This window comes from Lampetra fluviatilis, chromosome 23 (assembly GCF_964198595.1).
Source record: "Lampetra fluviatilis chromosome 23, kcLamFluv1.1, whole genome shotgun sequence".
Lineage (NCBI taxonomy): Eukaryota > Metazoa > Chordata > Hyperoartia > Petromyzontiformes > Petromyzontidae > Lampetra > Lampetra fluviatilis.
The window spans coordinates 10,260,688-10,288,530 of record NC_136297.1 but is presented as its reverse complement, the minus strand read 5'-3'; the positions used below and the strand labels follow the sequence as shown (position 1 = coordinate 10,288,530).

Sequence of the window (27,843 nt, the reverse complement as noted above, 5' to 3'; positions counted from 1 at the left end):
CATAATATTATTTGTGTTTTAATTGCGGCGTGGTCGCGTTTAGCCACGCGGTGTCACATGGAGGCCGCGATCCGCCGCCGCCGCCGCTGCTGCTGCCCCCTCACATGGTTCAATGCAAACCCCGCACAGAGTAAGTTTCCCTTCCTGGCGCTTAGCTTTTGAACAGAAGCGCCGCCGTCGACGCTTGCCGCGTTTATTGTTGAAGTTTCGTTTACGAATTTAACCGCCTTAGCGCGACAACGCCTCGCGTCGCCGAGACTTAGGCCGCGGCGAAGCCTCGCGCTCACCTGGATGTGCTACCGGTGGAAGCGGGAGGCTCCGGGCAGGACCGGGCGACGCCCCCGGCCTGGCCGGCCTCGCAGTCACCATTCGTTACGCTTTGGTTTACATCTTTAAAACGTAGCGCCAATGCTAACGCGTTGTACGTGCGTGTTGGTGTGCGCTTGTTTTGAGTAATTGACGGTGATTTGTTTTGTAACGACGTGGGGACACGCTGAGATTCGCTTCTTGTGACTGACCAGCTGAGTTTAACCACGTGAGTTGTTTAACTCGCAAGTCGTTAGGACTTTCCCCGCCAATATCCATAATAAATGTTCTTTCTGTAAAGCCACGGAGATAAAAACAAATAAACATAATAATCTAGTAATATTATAATAATTATATTTGATCTATCTATGTGTTTTTACCGAAAGACCCAAATAATATGAATTGCTGCAGTCACGAAAGCTTTAAGTCAAGATTTAATCTATAATGTTTTTTTTTGTTTAGATCGCGTAAATATAAAAAAAGCCCTCCACCACCCGACACGGCCAATCAGTAAGGGTTGGTCACCGACACAAAACGTGCCACATTCGTTACTCGCTCTCCAACACATCGCTTGTGTGTTGTAGAGCATTTCAATTCGAGTACGACGTTTCGCCGGTAATTGCGACCAGCATCATCAGGCGGACATCCAATTGAGATTTGTTTTTCTCTCTGTTTAATCTGTCCCTCTATATTTAACCAGACAAGAACATCGCATTGAGTCTTATTCTGTTCCGGATGAGACGTCAGCCTGCATTGTTGCTATCATTATTATTATTTTGCAATCCGTGTTTTCTCTTTACAGATTGTACATTTGAGTTCACAGTGTGCACGTGCTCACGTTTCCTGCAACAGTTGTCCCCACACACACACTAGCCCCACATCACACCAGGATCCCAGCTCCAGCCTTGCTCTAGCCTTGAACCTTAACCCTGACGTGGCATCAGCTGTGTTGGCTAGCAGATGTTAACTTCCTCGCCTGGTATACAGGAGGTCGTGGGTTCAATCCCGACCCTGACGCCTGCTGCTGTATATTTGGAGTTTGCGTGTCCCTCTCTCATCATCATCACGGTGGCTAGGAGATGTTAACTTCCTCGCCTGGTATACGGGAGGTCGTGGGTTCAATCCCGACCTGATGCCTGCTGTGTATTTGGAGTTAGAATTTTCTCACCGTGGTTTGTGTGGATTTTTCTCCGGGTTTAGATTATTTGGCTGCTATTAATTTGCACATGATAAGCCACTTTGTTGAGATATCATTTATGGCCAGGTTGCTTCTGAATAATAGCTATGCGGCCACCGAATGGATGTTCCCTGTCTTCCAAGCGATGCCCGATAGCACCCATCGATTGAACCCGGCGACCAGAGTTCGATTCTCATTCACGACCAATAAACTGTGGCGAATATATGAGCCGGTCTTGCCTTAAATGAACAAAGTAGTACCTAGTGCAGTGTGTAAACATCAGCACTGGGGAGTCAAAGGCAGCCGGGCGTGGTGTTGGCCACCTACATCCTACGTGTGACGTGTCGCTAACAGCACTTGTCCCGACTGTCTGTTAAAGACGATGCAGGGGATCACCTGTATCGTCGTTTTCTCGAAGTCCGAGGTCGTAATCGTTAATCTGGTAGTACAGATTGAAGTGGAGTCTTGCCCAAAGCCTGGACGTTAACAACTTATCCGAATGCCAACGACTTATCTTGAACCCTAGCGCTTGCGTCAAACACCCGTCGGTAACCACCAGTTCCTTAACCCAACTCCGTAACGCGTACACCAGCACCGAATCTGAAGAGTGATGGATGATATACGCAAAAGGCACAATTGTGACTGGAAGATCAGTTCTCCCATCACGCCTTGTATGTCACTGACATGGCCGTGCCTTCGATTCGAAATTGTGGAGATTTAATTTAATAAATGAGCATGGCAATGAGACATCTGTATCATAGCAGTTTCATCCTTGTTAGGAATCTTCAGTACAGTAATATCCACCATCCTTAACCCTTAATCGGTGAATCTGTACGTCATCGCGTGCACAGGGGTGAAGACTCGTGACGGCGGTGAGGACCTCTGGTGAGGGTACAGCGGTGAGGGTGTGCCAGCATCGTCCACCCGGTGCCAGAAGTGGTGTCCCGCCAACGCCCACGTGGATGCTGTGACACGGACCCTGTGACGGGTGGACGCTGTGATGAGTGGGTGGCGTGACGGGTGGCTGGTATGACGTTTGGACGGTGTGGCATTTGGGCGGTGTGACGGGTGGACGGTGGTGAAATGCGGCTGGTGTGACGGGGGAACGACAGTGTGACGCGCGTCCGTTTTGACACGGGAGCGAAGGGAGCGGCAGACTGCATCACCATGGCGACCGCCACAGACGACGAGGACGACCCTATCGTCGAGGAGGTGAGGAGCGAGGACGCACGGCGCTGCTCACACACCAGAGGCTCGCGTGCACGTACAGGCAGGCGTACATGCAGCTGGCGTACAGGCAGCAGGTACCGAGCGTGTAGTAGACACGGTGCCTGCATACTCGACGCCTCTGTGCATCACGTTTCTACACCCGCTGTCTGTGTTGTCTGCTCGCCGTAATCCTTGTGCGTGTACGGCCTGGTGCCTGTACATTTGCTTGCAGCTTGTCTGCTGACTGTACACCTACTGCCTGTATGTCTGCTGCCTGTACACTCGGTGTCTTCGCCTGACACCTGTGGAGTAGCGTCTTGTGACACCGATGTGCGTGATGTATTCGAGTGTAACGGCAATGGCCTTGTTGGATGCTGTTGTGCGTGTGACAGATCGACGTGTACCTGGCGAAGGGACTCGCTGACAAGCTCTACCTCTTCCAGGTAGTTGGCAAACCTGACCCTGGGGTGGGGGGTGGTATAACGAAGTGACCGGAAAATTCCAGCTTTTCACCAACTCGCACTGATCAGCCGGGTGAAGTATGGTACGACGCTTGCCAACTAAAGTTAAAAGCAGCGTTAATTACACGAGTTATGTCCGTCTGCCTGCCTGTAACACGGGGGGCGCGGGGGGCAATAACTCTCGTCAAGTTGATCCCGTAATAAACAATATTTTTATTATAAATTTCTGTTGCTGTTCGAGGACATGCCCTGTAGAAAAACTGGCCACATTGATCAAACGGTTGCCGGACATTTGGCGGTAAAAACCAGCGCTAAATAAAATAGACTTTTCGGCCATGGCGATGACGTCGCACGCCACGCGTGTGGTGCCATCACCATGACATCACTACACGTGACGTCACCTCACGACATCGCGCGCCGTGTGACGTCGCGTGCCGCGCGCTCGGAAGGTCGCGTTATCATCGCGTTATTAAACACATTCCGGGGACAAATGAGCACGTTGGAGAGCGTTGCGGAATACGCACGCATGCACGCACGTCTTCTTTCTTGGGTTGCTTGCGGCTCTTGAGTCGGCCGTCGCGTCTCGTTTGGCAGTACCCGGTGCGGCCCGCGGGCATGACGTACGAGGGCACGCCACACCTCGCCACGCGCATCAAGCCCAAGCTGCATAAGGTGAGCGTCGAGGATTAAAGGTGGTGGTGGTGGTGGGGGTGGCGGGGCAGGGCACGGAGAGACCCTCCTCTGGCCACGGGGGGCATGGTGCAGGGAAGAGAGGCTTGGTGGTTTGGTGGCGGCACCTGCCTTGGACACTAGCCTGCCTGTGGCCGGACGCCCTTCGTGTGTGTGCGTGTGAACGAACGAGCGAACGTCCGTACATCGCAACGCAGGGAGCGCACCGCAGCCTCCGATTACGTGACCAGGTCACCTGAGTCCGTGTCGTAATTTTCAAACTCCTTGGCATCGCCTCGTCGCAGTCGGTCGCGCGCTTTGGCCTCCGGTGGGCAGCAGTCGTAGTCATCGTCACGCCCTCGATGGCATCAATCCGCTCGTCGTCACCTTTGGGCAAGCTGAAAAATAACAAACGGCCCCGTCGACGAATCGTTTTGTTGGCGATTGCGTTCTTCCCCGAACGAACGCTGCAGGTGGAGCTGGAGCTGGGCATCAACGTGACGAGTCCCAACTACTCGCGCAGCAAGGGGGAGCAGATCGCGCTCAACGTGGACGGGGCCCACGGGGACGACGGCAGCGGCTCTTGCACCTACTCCACGTAAACGCTCACCTCCACTCCCCCTCCACTCACCGTGACTCACCGTGACTCACCGTGACTCACCACTCACCATGACTCACCTCCACTCATCGTCGCTCACCTTGACTCACTTCCACTCTTCCTCCACTCACCGTCACTCACCTCCACTCACCTCCACTCACCGTCGCTCACCGTGACTCACCGTCACTCACCTTCACTCACCGTGACTCACCACTCACCGTGACTCACCTCCACTCATCGTCGATCACCTTGACTCACTTCCACTCTCCCTCCACTCCCCCTCCACTCACCGTCACTCACCTCCACTCACCGTCGCTCACCGTGACTCACCGTCACTCACCTCCACTCACCGTCGCTCACCTCCACTCACCTCCACTCACCTCCACTGACCGTCACTCACCGCGACTCACTTCCACTCTCCCTTCACTCGCCCTCCACTCACCGTCACTCGGCTCCACTCTCTTCCACTCACGGTAACTCACCGTCACTCACCTCCACTTGCCCACACTCGCTGTCACTCACCGTCACACTCATCGCCACTCACCATAACGAACTGTTACTCCCCTCCACTCACCCTCACTCACCGCCGCTCGCCTCCACTCACCTCCAGTAGAGTGACCGGGGGCTTTGCGGTGCCGCGTGAGCCGTGACTCGGGTTTCCCTTGCGCTCGCCGCGTAGGAAGCTGATGGACAAGCAGCTGCTGTGCTCCAGTCAGACGCCGGGCAGCGCGTCGCGCTACGCCATCGCCCTCTACCGCAGGGGTACGTGAACGGGGAGGGGGGGACGTGGTCTATCGCGGCCTTCTTCGTCGCAAGGCCCGACGGCCACTGGCGGCCCCTGCTGGCCTTTAATGCGGACCCTGACGTGCGGCCCCCGACAATGCACAACACGTGACAACACCACGTCGTCGTGAAACCCCGGTGGTTTAAAATGTGTGACGGCCGCCACACTGATGTCTTATCGGTGATAGTGGCCCCCCTCTGAAAATGAGTGATGCACCCCAGCCGCAACAACACGTCGTGAACGTGGCGCGGGCAAGGACGGCGCGGGCCCGAATGTGTGTCCGCGTGTGCACGCGTCTCTGAAACCCGCGCGTTCGAAAACTCGTGCGTCCTAAACCAGCGTGTCCTAAACCCGCGTGCCTGGTCCCCTTTACCCCCCACCCCCTCTCCCCCATGTGCCGGCAGGCGAGCTGCATGTGACGCCGCTCCAAGGCGTCTTGCAGCTGCGTCCCAGCTTCTCGTACCTCGACAAGGCCGACTCCAAGCACAAGGACAAGGACGCCGCCCAAGACGGTGAGCCGGGATGCCTGCCCCTCACCCCCGCCACCCCCGCCACCGTTCTCTCTCTCTCTCGCGGGGAGAGAGGCCCGTCCGTGCCGGTTAAAGTCGCGCGGTTTTCCCGCGTTGCTCCGGGCTGTCCGGTTCCGGGTGAGCTGCCCCGATGTTTGTAGGCAAGGACCCGTTCTTGTAAGACGCGGGTGACAGGAAGCGAAATTAAAGGTTTTATTCTTTCTGGCAATAAAACAGTTGCGTTGTTCGAACACCAAATAGAAACCCTTTTCAAGGAACGAAGTACTGCATTGACCACTCGCAGTACTTGTGGTGAACATGCAAACAAACATTATCTGATAATATGATTGGCCTACACCAGAGAGAGCCTTCTTTACGCAGACTTGATTCCTTGCAAAAGGTTCTCTATTTGGTGTTTGAACATCTTAACACAACAGTTTTATTGCCAGAAAGGGTAAAACCTCTCATTATTTTTAATTCTTTGATACTGGAAAAAAAGGTCCCGTGAAAGAAAGCAAGCCTGAGCCCGCTGGCGAGACGCTGGATGTCAACACAGACCCTGAGTTTTCTTGTAGCGAAGCAGTAATGCAGTGCTGCAGTGCTGCCGTGCTGCCGTGCTGCAGTGCTGCAGTGCTGCCGTGCTGCCGTGCTGCCGTGCTGCCGTGCTGCCGTGCTGCCGTGCTGCCGTGCTGCCGTGCTGCCGTGCTGCAGTGCTGCCGTGCTGCCGTGCTGCCGTGCTGCCGTGCTGCCGTGCTGCAGTGCTGCAGTGCTGCAGTGCTGCCGTGCTGCCGTGCTGCCGTGCTGCCGTGCTGCAGTGCTGCCGTGCTGCAGTGCTGCCGTGCTGCCGTGCTGCCGTGCTGCCGTGCTGCAGTGCTGCAGTGCTGCAGTGCTGCAGTGCTGCCGTGCTGCCGTGCTGCAGTGCTGCAGTGCTGCAGTGCTGCAGTGCTACCGTGCTGCAGTGCTGCCGTGCTGCCGTGCTGCAGTGCTACCGTGCTGCAGTGCTGCCGTGCTGCCGTGCTGCAGTGCTACCGTGCTGCAGTGCTGCCGTGCTGCCGTGCTGCAGTGCTGCAGTGCTGCCGTGCTGCCGTGCTGCAGTGCTGCAGTGCTGCAGTGCTGCAGTGCTGCCGTGCTGCCGTGCTGCAGTGCTGCCGTGCTGCAGTGCTGCAGTGCTGCCGTGCTGCAGTGCTGCAGTGCTGCAGTGCTGCAGTGCTGCAGTGCTGCCGTGCTGCAGTGCTGCCGTGCTGCAGTGCTGCAGTGCTGCAGTGCTGCCGTGCTGCAGTGCTGCAGTGCTGCCGTGCTGCAGTGCTGCAGTGCTGCAGTGCTGCAGTGCTGCAGTGCTGCAGTGCTGCAGTGCTGCCGTGCTGCAGTGCTGCAGTGCTGCAGTGCTGCAGTGCTGCAGTGCTGCCGTGCTGCAGTGCTGCAGTGCTGCCGTGCTGCAGTGCTGCCGTGCTGCCGTGCTGCAGTGCTGCCGTGCTGCAGTGCTGCAGTGCTGCAGTGCTGCAGTGCTGCCGTGCTGCAGTGCTGCCGTGCTGCAGTGCTGCAGTGCTGCCGTGCTGCCGTGCTGCAGTGCTGCAGTGCTGCCGTGCTGCCGTGCTGCAGTGCTGCCGTGCTGCAGTGCTGCAGTGCTGCCGTGCTGCAGTGCTGCAGTGCTGCCGTGCTGCAGTGCTGCAGTGCTGCAGTGCTGCCGTGCTGCAGTGCTGCAGTGCTGCAGTGCTGCCGTGCTGCAGTGCTGCAGTGCTGCAGTGCTGCCGTGCTGCAGTGCTGCAGTGCTGCCGTGCTGCAGTGCTGCAGTGCTGCAGTGCTGCCGTGCTGCTGGTAAAGGCCGTGGCGACCCATTGGTTGCGTGAAATATACTTGTAATATTTTATGCAGAGAGACAAGGTAGGTGTGTTTTTTATTTAGTGATTAACGTTCTCTGCAACGACACCCGCTGTTCATTTTCCGTTGTAGATTTAAGTATTAAATTATCGGTTGGATGACAAATCGGACGACACGGGAAGTGATTGGCGGGACTTGGTGACATCATCGGCATCATTGGCAGCCGTGTCGTGCTGGGCGTGGCTTGCGGGGGGGTTTCCCGCCTTCGGGAGGCAGGGGTGGCGGTGGGGGACGTGCGGCATGATCTCACGATGCCGCTTGACACGTGAAGTTACTGTCGATTGAACGCACCCCCGAGGACAAACGCACGTCGGGAACGCTTAGAGAATCCACGCGCGTGTGTGCGCGGCTTTCCTTCCTCCATGCCCTAATTGGTGCTCGTGTTGTGGAGCGCACAGGCGACTCGTCGCAGGAGGAGGCCGAGGACGATGTCAAGCAAGTGACGGTGAGCGCCGACGAGATCGCTCGCGATCACTAACTCGGGGGTCGAGTTTTACGCGCATTTCGGATTGCTCGCGTGACAGTGGTCGGTCGCAGAGGGGTTTCGCCATATACATTTTTTCAAATGATTTGACGTAATTGTGCAATCGGGGGGAAAATAAAGCAAATCTATACAAACGAGACGAAGAATCGAATTGACAGTTGAATCAAATCGCGATTCCCGAATCGTAGCAATAATCATCATCGTCATAGTAATTGGGTAGGGACGGGGCGAGTCGCTCAGTGCCGCATGACGACGCTCGCCACCATCGATGTTACGGTGGTGCACAGCGTGGCGCGGTGGTGCACAGCGTGGCGCGGTGGTGCACAGCGTGGCGCGGTGGTGCACAGCGTGGCGCAGTAACACAGCGTGGCACGCAGTGTGGTGCACAGCGTGGCGCAGTGGCGCGCAGTGTGTTACACAGCGTGACGCGGTCGTGCACAGCGTGGTGCACAGCGTGACGCAGCAATCGCTAAGAATCGGGTTGCGGCGTTGCACCAGGTGCGGTTCGCGCGACCGGAGAGCGACCGCGCCAAGCAGCGGCGGATGCAGTCGTACGAGTACATGCAGCAGAAGCAGGCGGAGGAGCCGTGGTTCAACCTCCGCCACCACGGACTCAAGGTGAGCGCCGTGCACTTCAGGGCTCTCACGCTCGCTCACAAAGACAAGGATCCCCCGTATAGCCTCAACAGACCGTTGGGGCGAGTGCTGTTAGCGAGCTCACCCACACGCACCCACACGCACCCACACGCACCCACACGCACCCACACGCACCCACGGCCACAGACGCCGGCAGCAGGGCAAGGCGGTGCACGCCAAGGTGGCGCGTCTCTCCCGTGGTGCGCGCAGGACGGGCGCGCGGACCACGAGCGACAGTACCTGCTGGCGCAGAGCGGCATGATGGAGGCGTGCGAGCTCATGAAGACGCCCAAGTGAGCGAGCCCCTAGCAACCCCGCTCCGCTCGTTAACGCGTCGGCTCGCTCTCGCGCTCGGAGAGCGTTCGTTTCGGGGGACCCGGGTCACTCTTGTAAACGAGACTCACCCTCCTCGTGAGACGAAGCCTCCGTGATCTTAACCCATCCATCGTCCCCCGTGCGCTTCGTTCGCAGGGAGTACCTCTCCATGCTGATGCCTCCCGCGAAAGAGGAGACAATGTGAGTGTGCTCCGCAACTGGCCCACCCGTGATCCTGCACCTGTTTATCCGATGCCCGCCAGTCCCCACCCCCCGCCACCACCAGCACGCACGCACGCACGCGGCATTGACGCGGGCGCGGCGCTGCCACTGTGTTCACAGCAAGGTGACGGTGGCGCCCAGCAACGTCATGTCCATGGCTCAGCTGCGCACGTTGCCGCTCGGAGACCAGGTGAAGACGCTCATGAAGAACGGTGAGCACCTTGAGGGGGGTGTGCTTGTGTGTGCGTGTGTGTGCGTGTGTGTCTGTGTGTATGTCCGTCTGGCCGTTTGTGCGTGTGTGCGCGTCTGTGTGCGTGTTTGCGTGTGTGTTTGTATACGTGTGTGTGGGTGTGTGTGGGGAGCGGTAGTGCAGCGGTTAGCGCGCTGCCTTATGAACCCGGCGACCCGGGTTCAATTCCCGCTCATGGCCAACACCAGTGACGATAATCTGAACCGGTCCTGGGCCTCCCCGAGTTCGACTCAGCCTCAAATGAGTACCTGGTGCGGTGTGTGAACATCGCCACTGGGGAGACAAAGGCGGTCAGGCGTGGTGCTGGTCACCCACCCCCTCGTGTACCGTTCTGGCCTTCATAGGTGCTCAGTGAAGGCTGTGTGTGCGTGCGCGTGCCCCCGTCCGCGCGTTGCAGTGAAAGTGCTTCAGTTCTCGCAGCTGATGTCGCTGCTGAGCCCCGGGCTCGACTCGGTGTCTGTGCTGCGCAGCGTGCAGCAGGTGGCCCTGCTGGTGCAGGGCTGCTGGGTCGTCAAGAGGTGGGTGCGCTACCAGCCTGCCCCCACATCCCATCGCACGCAGACGCACGGACTTGCACACAGAGCCATGAACATGCGTATAGACTCACGTGCAGATGCGTGGAGTTACACAGAGGGGCCCATGGGTTAATCCAGGACCCGATGGCTATCGAGTGCACAGACGGTGCGACTGCACTGCGGCCCACGGTCTGGAGGAGCCAAAGAGAATCAACTGGCTCCGCTCGAGAGCTCCATCTAACCATGGGGGGGGGGGGTGGAGGGACGCGGCTGAGTCCCGGATTCAAACCCAGGATCTTGGAGGGTGCCGGCTCCTCGCTCCGACTTCCGAGCCGCCCGACTTCTTGAGTTCTTTACTCTTTGGTTCTTTCGGTAAAGTCACGTAGGTATAAAATAAAATAGATCACGACGTTGCGGGCGCAACACAAGCGTCCGAAACATCGTGATCTATTTTATTTTATTTTTCTACCCACGTGATTTTACCGAAACAACCAAAGAGTATGGATTCCTGCAATCACGAAAGCTTCAAATCAAGATTCTTGAGTTCTATTTTGATGGCCGTTGATCCCTTGTGTGCACCCCCCCTTCCCCCCCCCCCACCGTTGGTTGTTTGACTTGCATCCCACTGGGATTTTTGCACACAGCATTGGTGTACGGTGTTTTTTTCTGCAATATTTTCTTGGATTTTCTGTTTGCACTCAGTCACATATTCACGTTAAGATGTTTTTTGTTCATGTTTTAGTTTTTTGTTTGTTGCGGTTGCACCCGATTCAAGAGCCGAATGGCTCACAGGGCTATACCTAATAAATGAACTTGAACTCCCCCCACTCCCCCCCCCCCACAGCGAGGTGCTCTACCCCAAGGACTCGCTGAGCCCTCACAGCGGGATCCCCGGCGAGCTGCTTTGCCGTGCCCGAGACTTCGTCGTGAGTCTCCCGAGCCGCGTGACGCCGCTTCCCGTTTGCGCCCCGCGGCCCTTTCGCCGTTCCGCGCCGGGGCACCGCGGCGGCGGCCGCGGCGGGGGTCGTTCTTGAGCGGAATTAACCTCTCTGGCGCCGCGCCGGTTGGCGAAAATGATCGATTCTCGCGGGGCGCGCCCGACCGCCCGCCGACGCGTGCGTCGTTGATCGCCGGGCTTGAGGATCGATACGAACGGCCGCGTCCCAACGGTGTCGGGTGCAGACACAGGAGGTAGCGGGTGTAGTCGTAGTACGGGCAGCGGGTTGTCCGCCGGGCAGCGGATGGATAGGGGGAGACCCAGGACTGGTTCAGTTGTCGCTCACCGCTCATGTCTGGCATGGCTGGGAGCGGAACTTGTGTCGTGGTGTTTGGACTTTAAACCCGACCCTACTTTTTTTTTTACATATTCCTTCTCCGTTGTCGTTTCGTTGAGCCAGGCCACCCTCTTACACATGAGACGAATCCCGGTCTCCTTGAGGTCTCGCCTGGTTGAGCAAAATCAACTCGAAACCGTTAAGTAACCCTGAGGTGTGTGTGCGTGTGTGTGCGTGTGTGTGTGTGTGCGTACGTGCGGCCGCCCGGCAGATGTGGAGGTTCACGCAGGAGAGGATGCTCCTGCGCAAGGACGTCGCCGGAATCGTCAAGGTGGGGTGCGACGCACGCAACACGCGCACGTCAACGCACACGTCACGCACGCGTCAACGCTGCTCGAGCTGCGCCGGCTGCTCAACCATCACCATCCACCACCTTTGTCGTCCGACCACCACCACCCACCGCCACCCGTCACCCACAATCACAGTCAACGATATCCCACCCACCACCATCAACTCAACCACCACTGCCACTAACAACTCCGCCACCACACTCCGCCACCACCAACTGCCACCACCAACCGCCACCACCAACCGCCACCACCAACCGCCGCCAGCCACAGCCCACACGTGCACGTGCCTGTGTGCGAGCGTCTACACCAGAGCGTGCCAGCACGCGTGCGGGATCTGCGTGAACGCGTGTGTTTCTGCGGTCTTAACCCCCCACCCCCCACCCTCTCCTCCGCTGCACGCAGCTGCCCCCCGACGACGTGCGCGAGATCTTCCAGCAGGTGGCCGTGTCGCGCATCGGCCTGGGCTGGGAGTTCATGCAGCCGCGCGACGACGACTTTGTGCGGAGGCACGCCGACGTGGTGCAGCGGCAGACCATGCTGTGGGCGGGCGTCCAGGCGCGGTGAGCTTCCAACGCCGCCGCCACTACCGAACCACGCCGCCACCCACCCGTCCACCCATCCACCCATCCACCTCCACCCCCACCCACCCCCCCAAACAATCCCGTTGCCAATGAACGCCGTGTTGTGAGCTGCGGGCGGACGGGATAAGGGTTCAGTGTTTCGAAGGAAATCATGAACGGTGATGATTTCGGCTTGTAACGCGCTGCTGCTTGCTACTACTACTACCGCCGCCGACGACGCACGGTGGAAATCGACGACGGAATTTTGTATCGACCGGATCTGGTAACGGCAAATGTTAAATGACGTTGCCCGTCGACCACCGACAAACCGGTCGTCGGCATCGCTCGTTACGCAGCCCGAATCGCCACTGCCGATCTCGTGCGAGTTGAGTATCGGCCGTGTGCGTGACGTGCGCTCATGCGTGTGTGTGTGGAGTGGTAGTGCAGTGTTACGAACCCGGCGTCCCGAGTTCGATTCCCGCTCACGGCCAACACCGGTGACGATTATCTGAACCGGTCCTGGGCTTCCCCGAGGTCGACAAATGAGTACCTGGTGCGGCGTGTAAACATCACCGGGCGTGACCACCCCCCCCCCTCCACCATGTGCCGTGCCGGCCTTCATAGGTGCTCGCTAACAGCACTTGCCCTAACAGTCTGTTAAGGCTACGTGGGGGATCTTTGTGTGTGACCGCCAGGCTGGAGAAGGCGTACGGTCTGAAGAAGGAGGACATGCTGCCCAAGAAGCCAGAGGCACCGCCACTGGGTACGCTCCGTGACAAATAATCGCGCCTCTCTGTATTTTTGCTCTCATCGTCGATGGAATGTATTCCGTAGTCGGTGACGAATGAGCAAATGAACGAACGTGCGTACGTACTTACGTATGCATGTAATTACGTATGTACGTACGTACGGACGCACTGCAGGTGCCGTGGTGACGGGGGAGGAGCGGCTCAGGCTGGCCAGGTCAAAGATCATGGAACACAAGGAGGATCTGGAACAGACCTACAAACAGCGGCATTCCCAGAATCCCACGAGGCAGACCCACAATGCCGTGCAGGAGAGCGGCGGCGTGCGCATCAAGGAGGAGCGCGCCAGCGATGCCGAGGATACGGTGAGATTTCACGCGGCTGCGTTTTTTGCCGATCCGCTGCTGGATGAAGTCCTTCTCAGGCCGCTGCTGCCGCCACAACCACCATCTCTCACAGTCCCGTCATGTTATAATCCATCGAGCGTGTGCGCTTGACCTGAATTAATCGCTCCATCTCACAGGAGGACGTCCTCTCCGACACATTCCGTTCCTCGAGTCTTTACCTTTACCGCCTTGCATTTTATCGTTATGATTAATAATAATATGATTGTTTAGAGAATAAGTTTCGCTGAGTCACGTGCCAAGTATTTGCAGGAGGGGCCGTCGATTGCAATGCATAATCCGATTGAGCAAATTTGGGGGTACATTTTCAAATTTGGACAATGACGCCGGCTCACAATGGGCCTCCTCTGGCGAATGACGTCGACCTGTAACCAACCGGGAACTCAAGAGACCGGCACGAGTCTTATTTGTGAGCTTGACTTGGATCAACCAAGTTGCCAAGAGCAACAACATAGAAAACAAAAAATAGCACCACGGTTATCGAACCCAGCTCTAACCGCGACGCCGCGATTCCGTCCCTCCCCTCCCTCCGGGCGCAGGAACCGATGGACGTGGACAGCTCCAACGGAGCGCCGGCGCTCGCCAACGGAGAGCACGGCGCCCCGGGGGAGTCGGAGTCGGAGGCGGCGGGAGCCGAGACCCAGCGGCGCGAGCTCCTGGCGTTTGTGCGAGCGCGCCTCGCCGAGCACACGGTGCTGCCGCTGCGCGAGCTGCGCCGGCTGCTCGACCGCCACCTGGCGGCGCTGGCCCCGGGCCACGTGCTCGGCGCCGGCATCTCCCCGCTCATGCTGCAGGAGGCGGCGCTGCAGAGCGGCGGCCGGCAGATACACGTGCAGGTGCGCGCGTGACTGCGTGTGTGTGACTGCGAGCGTGACTGCGCGCGTGACTGTGCGCGTGTGACTGCGCGCGTGACTGCGCGCGTGACTGCGCGCGTGTGACTGCGTGTGTGTGACTGCGCGCGTGTGACTGCGCGCGTGACTGCGCGCGTGACTGCGCGCGTGACTGCGCGCGTGACTGCGCGCGTGCGTCTAACAACACTCGCCCCCTGCAGTCTGTTAAGGCTGTACGGTGATCTTTGTAATTTTTTTTGTCTTTGCGCGCTGCGCAACGAACCCAGCGACCCGAGTTCGATTCCCGCTCACGGCCAACACCGGTGACGATTATCTGAACCGCTCCTGGGCCTCCCCTAGGTCAGGTCAGCCTAAAATGAGTACCCGGTGCGATGTGTAAACCTCGCCACTGGGCAGACAAAGGCAGTCCGGCGTGGTGCTGGCCACCCACTGACTGGTGTACCGTGCCGGCCTTCATAAAGGTGCTCGCTAACAGCACTTGCCCCAAAGGTCTGTTGAGGCTAATACGGGGGATCTTTGTCTCTGTAACTGCGTGCCTGTGTGCGACTCCATGTGTGTGACCCGTGCGTGTTTGCGCGCGGGTACGACTGCAGGCGCATGCGTGCGTACAGCCCTAATGGGTTCTCACTGTAACGGCACTTACCTCGATAATCTGCAAGGCTAAATGGGGGGGGGGGATCTTTGTTACCAAATGCAAAGATCTCTCGTTCTGTCGTAAAGTACCAGAGGCTCGAAATCCCATCAGACGGGATGCCCCACTGCGGGGACGCGAACCTGGCTCGATACTGTGGTTTCAACGGTCAGACCGTGACTCACGGTACCTATCGATCCCTTCCGGAACACCAACCGCACCGGATTGCTTTTGCCGCTGGCGCTTCACGTCACCGTCGCACTCCCTGCCGCCGCCAGATTCCGCCGCAGTTCCTCTCGGACGCCAACAACGACAAGGTGTTCGCAAACTGGAGCGTGGGGGACGCTCACGAGAAGGTTCGTTCGAATCACTGCCCCCCACCCAGCCCCCCATTCACCGCCCCCTCCCACCCAAACCCTTATTCACCACCCCCCCCACCCACCCCCCCCACTCACCACCTCCAAAACCCAGCCCCTCATTCACCCCCCCCCACCCAACCCTCCCATTCACCCCGCCCACCCCCCCATTCACCGGGCGAACGTGGATATATCCGGCCGAGATTGTGTCAATCCGCAGTGAGTTTCGTGTCCGCGCCGGTACTTGTTGCGCGGTGAAGGCGTAGGGTGCATCCCGGCGGGTGGGTTACGTCTCGGCTCGCTCCGCGTGGTTGGTGGTGGTGATGGTGGTTGATGGTGGTGATCGGGGGGTGGAGTGTCCTTCCTGACTGGCGCCTCCTCGCTGTGCAGCCCCGGCAGGTTCTCCTGGAGATGTTCAATGAGAACTACCGGCTGAAGCGCCCGGCCATCCAGTCGCGGCTCGCACTCGCCGGAGGACCCGAGCCGGACAAACCGACGCTTGACAAGCTGCTGAAGGTCGCTCACACCACCACCACCACCACCAGTGTCTCCTACTCCTCCACCGCCACCACCACCGCCACCACCAGTGTCTCCTACTCCTCCACCACCACCACCACCAGTGTCTCCTACTCCACCACCACCACCACCAGTGTCTCCTACTCCACCACCACCGCCACCACCAGTGTCTCCTACTCCACCACCACCGCCAACACCAGTGTCTCCTACTCCTCCACCACCACCACCACCACCAGTGTCTCCTACTCCACCACCACCACCACCAGTGTCTCCTACTCCTCCACCACCACCACCACCACCAGTGTCTCCTACTCCACCACCACCACCACCAGTGTCTCCTACTCCACCACCACCACCACCAGTGTCTCCTACTCCACCACCACCACCACCAGTGTCTCCTACTCCACCACCACCACCACCAGTGTCTCCTACTCCTCCACCGCCACCACCACCACCACCACCAGTGTCTCCTACTCCTCCACCACCACCACCACCAGTGTCTCCTACTCCACCACCACCACCACCAGTGTCTCCTACTCCTCCACCACCACCACCACCACCAGTGTCTCCTCCTCCACCACCACCACCACCACCAGTGTCTCCTCCTCCACCACCACCACCACCAGTGTCTCCTACTCCACCACCACCACCAGTGTCTCCTACTCCACCACCACCACCACCAGTGTCTCCTACTCCACCACCACCACCAGTGTCTCCTACTCCACCACCACCACCACCAGTGTCTCCTCCTCCACCACCACCACCACCACCAGTGTCTCCTCCTCCACCACCACCACCACCAGTGTCTCCTACTCCACCACCACCACCACCAGTGTCTCCTACTCCACCACCACCACCAGTGTCTCCTACTCCTCCACCACCACCACCAGTGTCTCCTCCTCCACCACCACCACCACCACCAGTGTCTCCTCCTCCACCACCACCACCACCAGTGTCTCCTACTCCACCACCACCACCACCACCAGTGTCTCCTACTCCACCACCACCACCACCAGTGTCTCCTACTCCACCACCACCACCACCAGTGTCTCCTACTCCACCACCACCACCAGTGTCTCCTCCTCCACCACCACCACCACCACCAGTGTCTCCTCCTCCACCACCACCACCACCAGTGTCTCCTACTCCACCACCACCACCACCACCAGTGTCTCCTACTCCACCACCACCACCACCAGTGTCTCCTACTCCACCACCACCACCACCAGTGTCTCCTCCTCCACCACCACCACCACCAGTGTCTCCTCCTCCACCACCACCACCACCACCAGTGTCTCCTACTCCACCACCACCACCACCACCACCAGTGTCTCCTCCTCCACCACCACCACCACCACCAGTGTCTCCTACTCCTCCACCACCACCACCAGTGTCTCCTACTCCACCACCACCACCACCAGTGTCTCCTACTCCACCACCACCACCACCAGTGTCTCCTACTCCTCCACCGCCACCACCACCACCACCACCAGTGTCTCCTACTCCACCACCACCACCACCACCAGTGTCTCCTACTCCACCACCACCACCACCAGTGTCTCCTACTCCACCACCACCACCACCAGTGTCTCCTACTCCTCCACCGCCACCACCACCACCACCACCAGTGTCTCCTACTCCTCCGCCACCACCACCACCACCACCACCAGTGTCTCCTACTCCACCACCACCACCACCAGTGTCTCCTACTCCACCACCACCACCACCACCACCAGTGTCTCCTACTCCACCACCACCACCACCACCAGTGTCTCCTACTCCTCCACCGCCACCACCACCACCACCACCAGTGTCTCCTACTCCTCCACCACCACCACCAGTGTCTCCTACTCCACCACCACCACCACCACCAGTGTCTCCTACTCCACCACCACCACCACCAGTGTCTCCTACTCCACCACCACCACCACCAGTGTCTCCTACTCCTCCACCACCACCACCAGTGTCTCCTACTCCACCACCACCACCACCAGTGTCTCCTACTCCACCACCGCCACCACCAGTGTCTCCTACTCCACCACCGCCACCACCAGTGTCTCCTACTCCTCCACCACCACCACCAGTGTCTCCTACTCCACCACCGCCACCACCAGTGTCTCCTACTCCACCACCGCCACCACCAGTGTCTCCTACTCCACCACCACCACCACCAGTGTCTCCTACTCCACCACCACCACCACCAGTGTCTCCTACTCCACCACCGCCACCACCAGTGTCTCCTACTCCACCACCACCACCAGTGTCTCCTACTCCACCACCACCACCACCAGTGTCTCCTACTCCACCACCACCACCACCAGTGTCTCCTACTCCACCACCGCCACCACCAGTGTCTCCTACTCCACCACCACCACCACCAGTGTCTCCTACTCCTCCACCGCCACCACCACCGCCACCACCAGTGTCTCCTACTCCACCACCACCACCACCAGTGTCTCCTACTCCACCACCGCCACCACCAGTGTCTCCTACTCCACCACCACCACCACCACCAGTGTCTCCTACTCCTCCACCACCACCACCAGTGTCTCCTACTCCACCACCACCACCACCAGTGTCTCCTACTCCACCACCACCACCACCACCAGTGTCTCCTACTCCTCCACCACCACCACCAGTGTCTCCTACTCCACCACCACCACCACCAGTGTCTCCTACTCCTCCACCACCACCACCACCAGTGTCTCCTACTCCACCACCACCGCCACCACCAGTGTCTCCTACTCCACCACCGCCACCACCAGTGTCTCCTACTCCACCACCACCACCAGTGTCTCCTACTCCTCCACCACCGCCAGTGTCTCCTCCACCACCACCACCAGTGTCTCCTACTCCACCACCACCGCCAGTGTCTCCTCCACCACCACCACCACCGCCACCACCAGTGTCTCCTACTCCACCACCGCCACCACCAGTGTCTCCTACTCCACCACCACCGCCAGTGTCTCCTCCACCACCACCACCACCACCACCACCAGTGTCTCCTACTCCACCACCACCACCAGTGTCTCCTACTCCACCACCACCGCCAGTGTCTCCTCCACCACCACCACCACCGCCACCACCAGTGTCTCCTACTCCACCACCACCACCAGTGTCTCCTCCTCCACCACCACCACCACCACCAGTGTCTCCTACTCCACCACCACCACCACCAGTGTCTCCTCCTCCACCACCACCACCACCACCAGTGTCTCCTACTCCACCACCACCACCACCACCAGTGTCTCCTACTCCTCCACCACCACCACCAGTGTCTCCTACTCCACCACCACCACCACCAGTGTCTCCTACTCCACCACCACCACCACCACCACCACCAGTGTCTCCTACTCCACCACCACCACCACCAGTGTCTCCTACTCCACCACCACCACCACCACCAGTGTCTCCTACTCCACCACCACCACCACCACCAGTGTCTCCTACTCCACCACCACCACCACCAGTGTCTCCTACTCCACCACCACCACCAGTGTCTCCTCCTCCACCACCACCACCACCACCAGTGTCTCCTACTCCACCACCACCACCACCAGTGTCTCCTACTCCACCACCACCACCACCACCAGTGTCTCCTACTCCTCCACCACCACCACCAGTGTCTCCTACTCCACCACCACCACCACCACCAGTGTCTCCTACTCCACCACCACCACCAGTGTCTCCTACTCCACCACCACCACCACCAGTGTCTCCTACTCCACCACCACCACCACCACCAGTGTCTCCTACTCCACCACCACCACCACCAGTGTCTCCTACTCCACCACCACCACCACCACCAGTGTCTCCTACTCCTCCACCACCACCACCAGTGTCTCCTACTCCACCACCACCACCACCACCAGTGTCTCCTACTCCACCACCACCACCACCAGTGTCTCCTACTCCACCACCACCACCACCAGTGTCTCCTACTCCACCACCACCACCACCACCAGTGTCTCCTACTCCACCACCACCACCAGTGTCTCCTACTCCACCACCACCACCACCACCAGTGTCTCCTACTCCACCACCACCACCACCACCAGTGTCTCCTACTCCACCACCACCACCAGTGTCTCCTACTCCTCCACCGCCACCACCACCACCACCACCACCACCAGTGTCTCCTACTCCTCCACCGCCACCACCACCACCACCACCAGTGTCTCCTACTCCACCACCACCACCACCACCAGTGTCTCCTACTCCACCACCACCACCAGTGTCTCCTACTCCACCACCACCACCACCAGTGTCTCCTACTCCACCACCGCCACCACCAGTGTCTCCTACTCCACCACCACCGCCAGTGTCTCCTCCACCACCACCACCACCACCACCAGTGTCTCCTACTCCACCACCACCACCACCACCAGTGTCTCCTACTCCTCCACCACCACCACCACCAGTGTCTCCTACTCCACCACCACCACCACCACCAGTGTCTCCTACTCCACCACCACCACCACCAGTGTCTCCTACTCCACCACCACCGCCAGTGTCTCCTCCACCACCACCACCACCACCAGTGTCTCCTACTCCACCACCACCACCACCACCAGTGTCTCCTACTCCTCCACCACCACCACCACCAGTGTCTCCTACTCCACCACCACCACCACCAGTGTCTCCTACTCCACCACCACCACCGCCACCACCAGTGTCTCCTACTCCACCACCACCACCACCACCAGTGTCTCCTACTCCACCACCACCACCACCACCAGTGTCTCCTACTCCACCACCACCGCCAGTGTCTCCTCCACCACCACCACCACCAGTGTCTCCTACTCCACCACCACCACCACCACCAGTGTCTCCTACTCCACCACCACCACCACCACCAGTGTCTCCTACTCCACCACCACCACCAGTGTCTCCTACTCCACCACCACCGCCACCACCACCGCCACCACCAGTGTCTCCTACTCCTCCACCACCACCACCACCGCCACCACCAGTGTCTCCTACTCCACCACCACCACCACCACCAGTGTCTCCTACTCCACCACCACCACCACCAGTGTCTCCTACTCCACCACCGCCACCACCAGTGTCTCCTACTCCACCACCACCGCCACCACCAGTGTCTCCTACTCCACCACCACCGCCAGTGTCTCCTCCACCACCACCACCACCACCACCACCAGTGTCTCCTACTCCACCACCACCACCACCAGTGTCTCCTACTCCACCACCACCACCACCACCAGTGTCTCCTACTCCACCACCACCACCACCAGTGTCTCCTCCACCACCACCACCACCACCACCACCACCACCACCACCACCACCACCAGTGTCTCCTACTCCACCACCACCACCACCAGTGTCTCCTACTCCACCACCACCACCACCACCAGTGTCTCCTACTCCTCCACCACCGCCACCACCAGTGTCTCCTACTCCACCACCACCACCACCAGTGTCTCCTACGCCTCCACCACCACCACCACCACCACCAGTGTCTCCTACGCCTCCACCACCACCACCACCACCAGTGTCTCCTACTCCTCCACCACCACCACCAGTGTCTCCTACGCCTCCACCACCACCACCACCAGTGTCTCCTACGCCTCCACCACCACCACCACCACCAGTGTCTCCTACGCCTCCACCACCACCACCACCACCAGTGTCTCCTACTCCACCACCACCACCACCACCACCAGTGTCTCCTACGCCTCTACCACCACCGCCACCACCAGTGTCTCCTACTCCACCACCGCCACCACCAGTGTCTCCTACTCCACCACCACCACCACCAGTGTCTCCTACTCCTCTACCACCACCGCCACCACCAGTGTCTCCTACTCCACCACCACCACCACCAGTGTCTCCTACTCCACCACCACCACCACCACCAGTGTCTCCTACTCCACCACCACCACCACCACCAGTGTCTCCTACTCCACCACCACCACCACCAGTGTCTCCTACGCCTCCACCACCACCACCACCAGTGTCTCCTACTCCACCACCACCAGTGTCTCCTACACCACCACCACCACCAGTGTCTCCTACACCACCACCACCAGTGTCTCCTACTCATCCACCACCACCACCGTGACGTTCGTCCCTGTGCGTGTCCTCACCGCTGCAATTCCCCGTTCCCCGCCGTGTGCAGGAGTGCTGCGTGAGCCGCAATGGGATGTGGTACCTGAAGGGAACGACTCCGTCGTGACAGCAGCCGTCGCCTCGGGGTGCGAGGAGGGGGCGGGGGGGGGGGAGGAGCGTGGGTGAGGAGTGCAGGTGAGTGAAGTGGTGTGGCCGTGAAACCCGGGGATTGGCCTCAGCCCAAGGCTCCGTGGTCAGGTTGCCACTTGGACATGTCCTGGTTGAAGAGAAGAATATTTCACAAGACTGGAATAGTGGAGAACTGCATGCGTATGCACTGTCTCGATGGCTGTGTTGTTATTATTATTGTTGTTGCACAGTCAACAAAATGCGCTGTGACCTTTACGGACCCGGGAAGACTTACAGATTTGCCTGGACGGCCACATCAAAAATAAAAAAGAACGATTCTGGCAAATCCAGGACAGGTGCCAACCTTACCACATGGCCTCCCTGGATTCCCAACGGCCATCGTCATCCCCGCCGCCACCTTCCTTTCTACACGAGAGGAAATGAGGCGACCTTCGAGGCCGACGGCTGAGAGGGCAGAGAGATGCCAAGGTGGGGGGGGCGGGAGGGCAGGACAGCCGGGGTCTTCTCGGCGGCCTCGCTGCTGCCCCCCCCCCACACAAGCAGTTTCAAGTGCTGCCCCCCCCCTCCCCCCTTACTACGGGGCAACCTCGCTGCCTCCGCTGCCTCCGCTTCCACCGCAAAGTCTCGCGCTGCCACGGAACGGCAGCCCTGGAGACTCAAATCACGCGGCCCTCTGCTGGGCCAAGAAAAGAAGGCGATCAATTTTTTTTTTCTCCGAAGTTTACGACTGATGTGTTTTTTTTCTCTCTCCGGCTTAAGTTTCACGTTTCTTTTTTGCCCTCCCGCCGCCCCCCCCCCCCCCCCGCTTCTCCTCACCTCTGTGATTGATGTGAGAAGGTTACGCGAGCTGTGCATATACTGTACATCTGTTGGTTATGTCCAAGTATTTTCATCGTGTGGATCGGGCTGCAAAACGGTAACGCAAACCTGTCAAGCCCTTATCAGTGCCCCACCTTATTACGGACCAATTCAGACCTTATTGGTCACCCCCGTACCCTTATCAACCTCAACGTTCATCCTACAAACTCCCATCACAAGGGAGAAACAAACAAACAGACAATTGCCCGTATTGAAATGGCTGTACGCCGTATGGACCTCAAAGCTCAACTTCCCTCTTGATTTGAATCTAAATTTGAAGCTTTCGAGACTGCAGGAATCCATACTCTTTGGTTCTTTCGGTAAAGTCACGTAGGTAGAAAAAAACCCAACTTCCCTGTACAAGAATACGGGGTAATCCGTATGGCTTGACACGGTATGGTAACGGAATCGTTTCGTTCACGGCGTGGATTGGCTCTCAAGTCCGGCAGTCAAGTGACGTGGGTGGGTGGGCGGGTGGGGTGGGTGGTCCGGGTTGTGCACGCGGATTTTCTGTCGAGGACACAGGTTGAGGCACGCACTGCGCTGAGTTTTGTAATGAGATGCTGCTTGCGGTCTTACACTTCATGAATTGCAGGTTACGTTTGCTGCCTGTCGGTCGTAATGCCAAACCCAATTGCGATAAACATTGATGCGCGTTAAAACAAATAAATACCCGTCGTGAATTTCTACCGACGACGGAGCCTGCATGTGATGCCAGGGAACGACACTGGCTGGAGGAGTCGGTACAGAGCTGCTGCTCTCCTCTCTCACAATGTCACGGTTTCCCCGTCTGTGCAGTGTTTGTTGACACTCAGTGGGTTTTTTAACGCTTGCGTATCCCATTGCTACTGGCACATCTGAGCTGCACCAGAGTTGGGGCCATCATGGTACAGGTGTTTTTTTTTTCCACTGGCTTCTTGCCAAGCCGAGCCAGAACAATACCGTGAAATTCTGGCCTTGTAGTAATTGTGAATGTGACGGGTAGCCCAGTCGGACCAGGATCAGGGGTTCGTTTACTGACGGTCGGCAGCATGGCTCTGGTCTTGCAGTGGAAAAAACCAACCTGGTGCCTCCTGAGCCGCGCTGGGCTGGGGGCGGGGGGGGATTACGTTTAATGCCATATTTTAAAGATTGCGTTTCGGTGCAGATAACGGTCACCGGCAACACTTGAAAGCGGGGTTTAGTCTCCGGTGTAGAAGTACAAAATCGAAACTTTTTACAGCGGTGAACACGCTTCATTTGAACGCTGAATTGTTGACAAGAATTCAACAAAAGAATGTTCTATTGCGATAGCTGCATTGGGAGTAATGAACAGGAACAAACGGCAAAAACAAACCCATTCACATTTGTCAACAGCACTGCCCAAAGAGGAATAATATAAAATACCGTAGACCGATAACGCCACCCCCCCCCCCCCCCGTTCACGACAGTGGTGTAAATTGACGAACGTATGTGATGTTTTATTTTTTTCTCCCCCCCCCCCCATCCTCGATGTCGCAGAGCAAGGACCGACGTGTTATTACCAGAACCGAGGTCAATTAAAATTCCAGTTGCGCAATTTGTAATGAAATGGAATCGCAATGTCAAATATAATGACTGTTTTGGCAAACAATGCTGCTGCTGCTGTATTTGAAATTATAATTGACCGGAGGTCTCGTTTTTATCATCCCTTTATTTAAAGATTCGAGTTGAATGGATTTGCTGAAGTTGTCGAGACGAAAGATATCGGAAGCTCCGTGCAGTACAACGGACATGTGCATTGTGTCGAAAGTAAACATTAAAAGGCGCAGCCCCTGCAATTCCTCTTGTCACGCCACTGCTTGCAAAGGGGCCCTCTGCAAGAGGGAGCTCCAAAAGATCATCTCGAAGATACTTGGCCTACTTTTGCAGACCGCACAGGCAGTGGCCCAGACGCCTTGGACGAGATGGGGAGTTGCCCCACGCCTTACCCCACCACACACCACAATGACTGGTGGTGGTGGTGGAGCCGTCGGCAGCGTGGGGAGCGGTGGTGCAGCGGTTAGCGCGCTGCGCTGTGAACCCGGCCGCACGGGTTCGATTCCCGCTGCGCTGTGAACCCGGCGGCACGGGTTCGATTCCCGCTCACGGCCAACACCAGTGATGATTATCTGAACCGATCCTGGGCCTCCCCTAGGTCGACTCAGCCTCAAATGAGTACCTGGTGCAATGTGTAAACATCGCCACTGGGGAGACAAAGGCGGTAGGGCGTGGTGCTGGCCACCCACCCCCTCGTGTACCGTTCTGGCCTTCATAAGTGCTCGCTAACAGCACTTGCCCCTACAGTCTGTTAAGGCTACACGGGGGATCTTTGTCTGCTGGTGTCGCCATGCATAAGCAGCGATCTTCGCTAACTCGTTTCTGCTCCTCGCTCAATACTCACCTTTTATTTCCCCCCTTAGCTCACCCCACGACCCCTTCGTAACCACGTCTACCGTTCCTCCTCCGTCTTCATAATCTCCACGGCTATCATTCATTCCCCATCCATCCAATCCATTCATCATCATTTAGTCTCATCAATTTGAGCTTTTACCAAATTCACGCATCACAGATTCGCCCAATTGCCGCCTCTCGTGTATTATGTCCACCTCATCACCACCATTACATTCATACCTACCGATCTTGATTCTCCGTAAAGCGCCTTAGTCAAGGCGCTTTATGGAGAATTGGTCAAGGCGCGGCGCTATATCAAGGTGCCACGGTGGCTAGGAGATGTTAACTACCTCGCCTGGTATGCAGGAAGCCGTGGGTTCGATACCTAAAACTGACGCTGCTGCTGCTGTATATGTGGAGTTTGCGTGTCTCTCTCTCTCCCCGTGGTCGCGTAGATTTTTCTCCGGGTCCTCCGGTTTTTCCCTGCACATTTCGAATCAACATCACCGCGCGTCTATCGAGTTATATTTGGGCTGCTCGAGGCGGCGGTGGCTTGGGAAGGCCTTAAACCAGCAGTTGATTGACCACGGCTGATGATGATGACGATGGGTTTAGGCTCTAGAACTTGAATTACAAGGTGACACCGATGAGCTACAAAATAACGGAGGCCCCATCGTGTGTACATGGAACGCCCTTCTCAACGCCGGTGACAGTTGTATAACAAGCCTGACTGCTGATGACACCCAGAGAGTCGGAGCCGATCCAGACTTTGCTTGCTGAAACAAGCGTACGTAGGCTGACGGAATAACGTTATCTCGTTAGGGGCCGTCCATAAATGACGTCACGCACCTAGGGGATGGGGGTGAGAAATGTGACGTCACATAAAAATGCGCAACTTTAAATATAGACAACACGTTCTACTTAATTAGACTTTTTAATAAATGTTTTCTCCTACAACATCAGAGTGCAGCGCCACATTAAATACGCACTACAATGACAATAGTTTAAAGCGATTTGAAGCATGTTTTATTTGGGGGGGGGGGGAGCAGATCTCTGTGACGTCATGTTTGAGGGGGGGGGGTCAAAAAATCGTCCAAAATCACGTGACGTCATTTATGGACGGCCCCTTAACTCGTGGAGACAGGATGGAGTGTCGGCGTCTTTCCAGTGCTGTGTGAACGCTTTCCCAATGTCCAGCAAGCAGCACACGTGGTTTGGCCCAATCTAAGAGGTAGAACCTCTGAGCTGACAACAACGGCGTTGAATCTCGGCCGAGAGGCGAAACCCTCTGAACTGGCATGAACCCTGGGAGGAGCCCCCCCCCGCACCCCCTCGCGTTCGTAAACACAAAACGCCACGCAACCACAGCCTTGACCAAGCCTAGCCCCGCCCTCACCCCTCAGACCACGCCCTCCTGCACCAAACCACGCCCCCTTCTCCCAGACCACGCCCATCCCCCCAGACCACACCCCTCCCCCAGACCCACGGCCCCCAAATCACGCCCCCTTCTCCCAGACCACGCCCCCCCCCCAGACCACGCCCCGCCATTCATTCTCTTAGTTCAGGGGTCGGCAACCTGCGGCTCCGGAGCCGCATGCGGCTCTTTTGAACCTTGACCGCGGCTCCGGGGCGGATGCTAGCGAGGGGAGGAGGCGCACTGTGACACCTGCTCTGGCGTTGCCGCTGCTGACAGGTCGCCGCTCCGCTCCACACTGCCCGCCCGGTGACAGGCAATAACGTTGCCGTTGCTTTGTCACATGTTTGGAAGAAGTAAAAACCTTCCTGGGCAGCAAAGAGCTCACCTTTGCTGAGCTGGAACAGCCAGAGTGGCTGGAAAAATTACATTTTATGGTAGACATGACAGCACATCTAAACACGCTAAATACAACCCTTCAGGGGAAAGGAGGCACATCCCTGCACATGCTGGAGGAGGTTTTGGCATTCGAGCGCAAGTTGACAGTGTTTGTCAAAGATTTACAGAGAGGTACACTGTCTCACTTTCCCTCTTTGAGAGAGTTCAAACAAAGTCATGATACGATAAATTTGGAATATTTCAAGTCTGCAATCACCACAATGCAAAGTTCGTTTGGGAAACGATTCTGTGAGTTCAGAGAGGAAAAAACGACATTATCCTTCCCTGTCACTCCCCTGGCGATCGATCCATCCCTATTGAATATGACTGCATTTGCAGGTGTAAGTCAACCTGATCTTGAGATGGAACTGGCCGATATAGCCGACAAAGATATATGGGTGTCCAAGTTCAAATGCTTGACCGCTACTCTTGAGGATGTTGCCCGTCAGAAGGCCATTCTGGCTCAGAATCATAAATGGAGTGATATTGAAAACCTTCCCAAACAGGACAAACTTGTATTCGAAACATGGAATGCCATCCCCAACACTTATATAAATATGAAAAAGTATGCATTTGGAGTCCTGTCGATCTTCGGCTCCACATATGTATGTGAGCAGGTCTTCTCCAACATGAACTATATTAAAAACAAACATCGATCACGCCTCACAGATGACAGCTTGCAAGCCTGTGTGAAAATGAAGGTGACGTCTTACAGCCCTGATGTGCAGACACTGTGCACTGAGGTTCAGGAGCAAAAATCCCATTAACCAGGTAATTTAGCTATTAATTTGCAAAAATATATTTTACATTGTTAAGTGAAAA

At 57.6% G+C, this 27,843-nt stretch overlaps 1 protein-coding gene across 1 annotated transcript; it reads left to right on the top strand.

Moving 5' to 3' along the window:
- The first annotated feature begins 38 nt into the window (after positions 1–38).
- On the top strand, positions 39–23,230 carry POLR3E (RNA polymerase III subunit E). Its single transcript, XM_078867170.1, has 22 exons — positions 39–130; positions 2,335–2,695; positions 3,085–3,135; positions 3,748–3,825; positions 4,296–4,420; positions 5,100–5,182; positions 5,609–5,716; positions 7,990–8,036; positions 8,574–8,693; positions 8,922–9,004; positions 9,183–9,227; positions 9,369–9,460; positions 9,896–10,016; positions 10,858–10,939; positions 11,559–11,618; positions 12,040–12,197; positions 12,893–12,960; positions 13,121–13,308; positions 13,887–14,183; positions 15,108–15,185; positions 15,576–15,701; positions 21,841–23,230. Exons 2-22 carry the CDS (start codon positions 2,651–2,653, stop codon positions 21,895–21,897), a joined length of 2,112 nt encoding a protein of 703 aa, XP_078723296.1. The 5' UTR covers positions 39–130; positions 2,335–2,650; the 3' UTR covers positions 21,898–23,230.
- The last annotated feature ends 4,613 nt before the right edge of the window (positions 23,231–27,843 follow it).

What these genes read in the sequence shown, in the direction of transcription:
- POLR3E (XM_078867170.1), top strand. Translation starts at nt 2,651, where the DNA reads ATGGCGACCGCCACAGACGACGAGGACGACCCTATCGTCGAGGAG. An exon ending in ACAAGCTCTACCTCTTCCAG is followed by an intron (nt 3,136 to 3,747) that starts GTAGTTGGCAAA and finishes CTCGTTTGGCAG; the next exon opens with TACCCGGTGCGGCCCGCGGG. An exon ending in TGGGGGACGCTCACGAGAAG is followed by an intron (nt 15,186 to 15,575) that starts GTTCGTTCGAAT and finishes CTCGCTGTGCAG; the next exon opens with CCCCGGCAGGTTCTCCTGGA.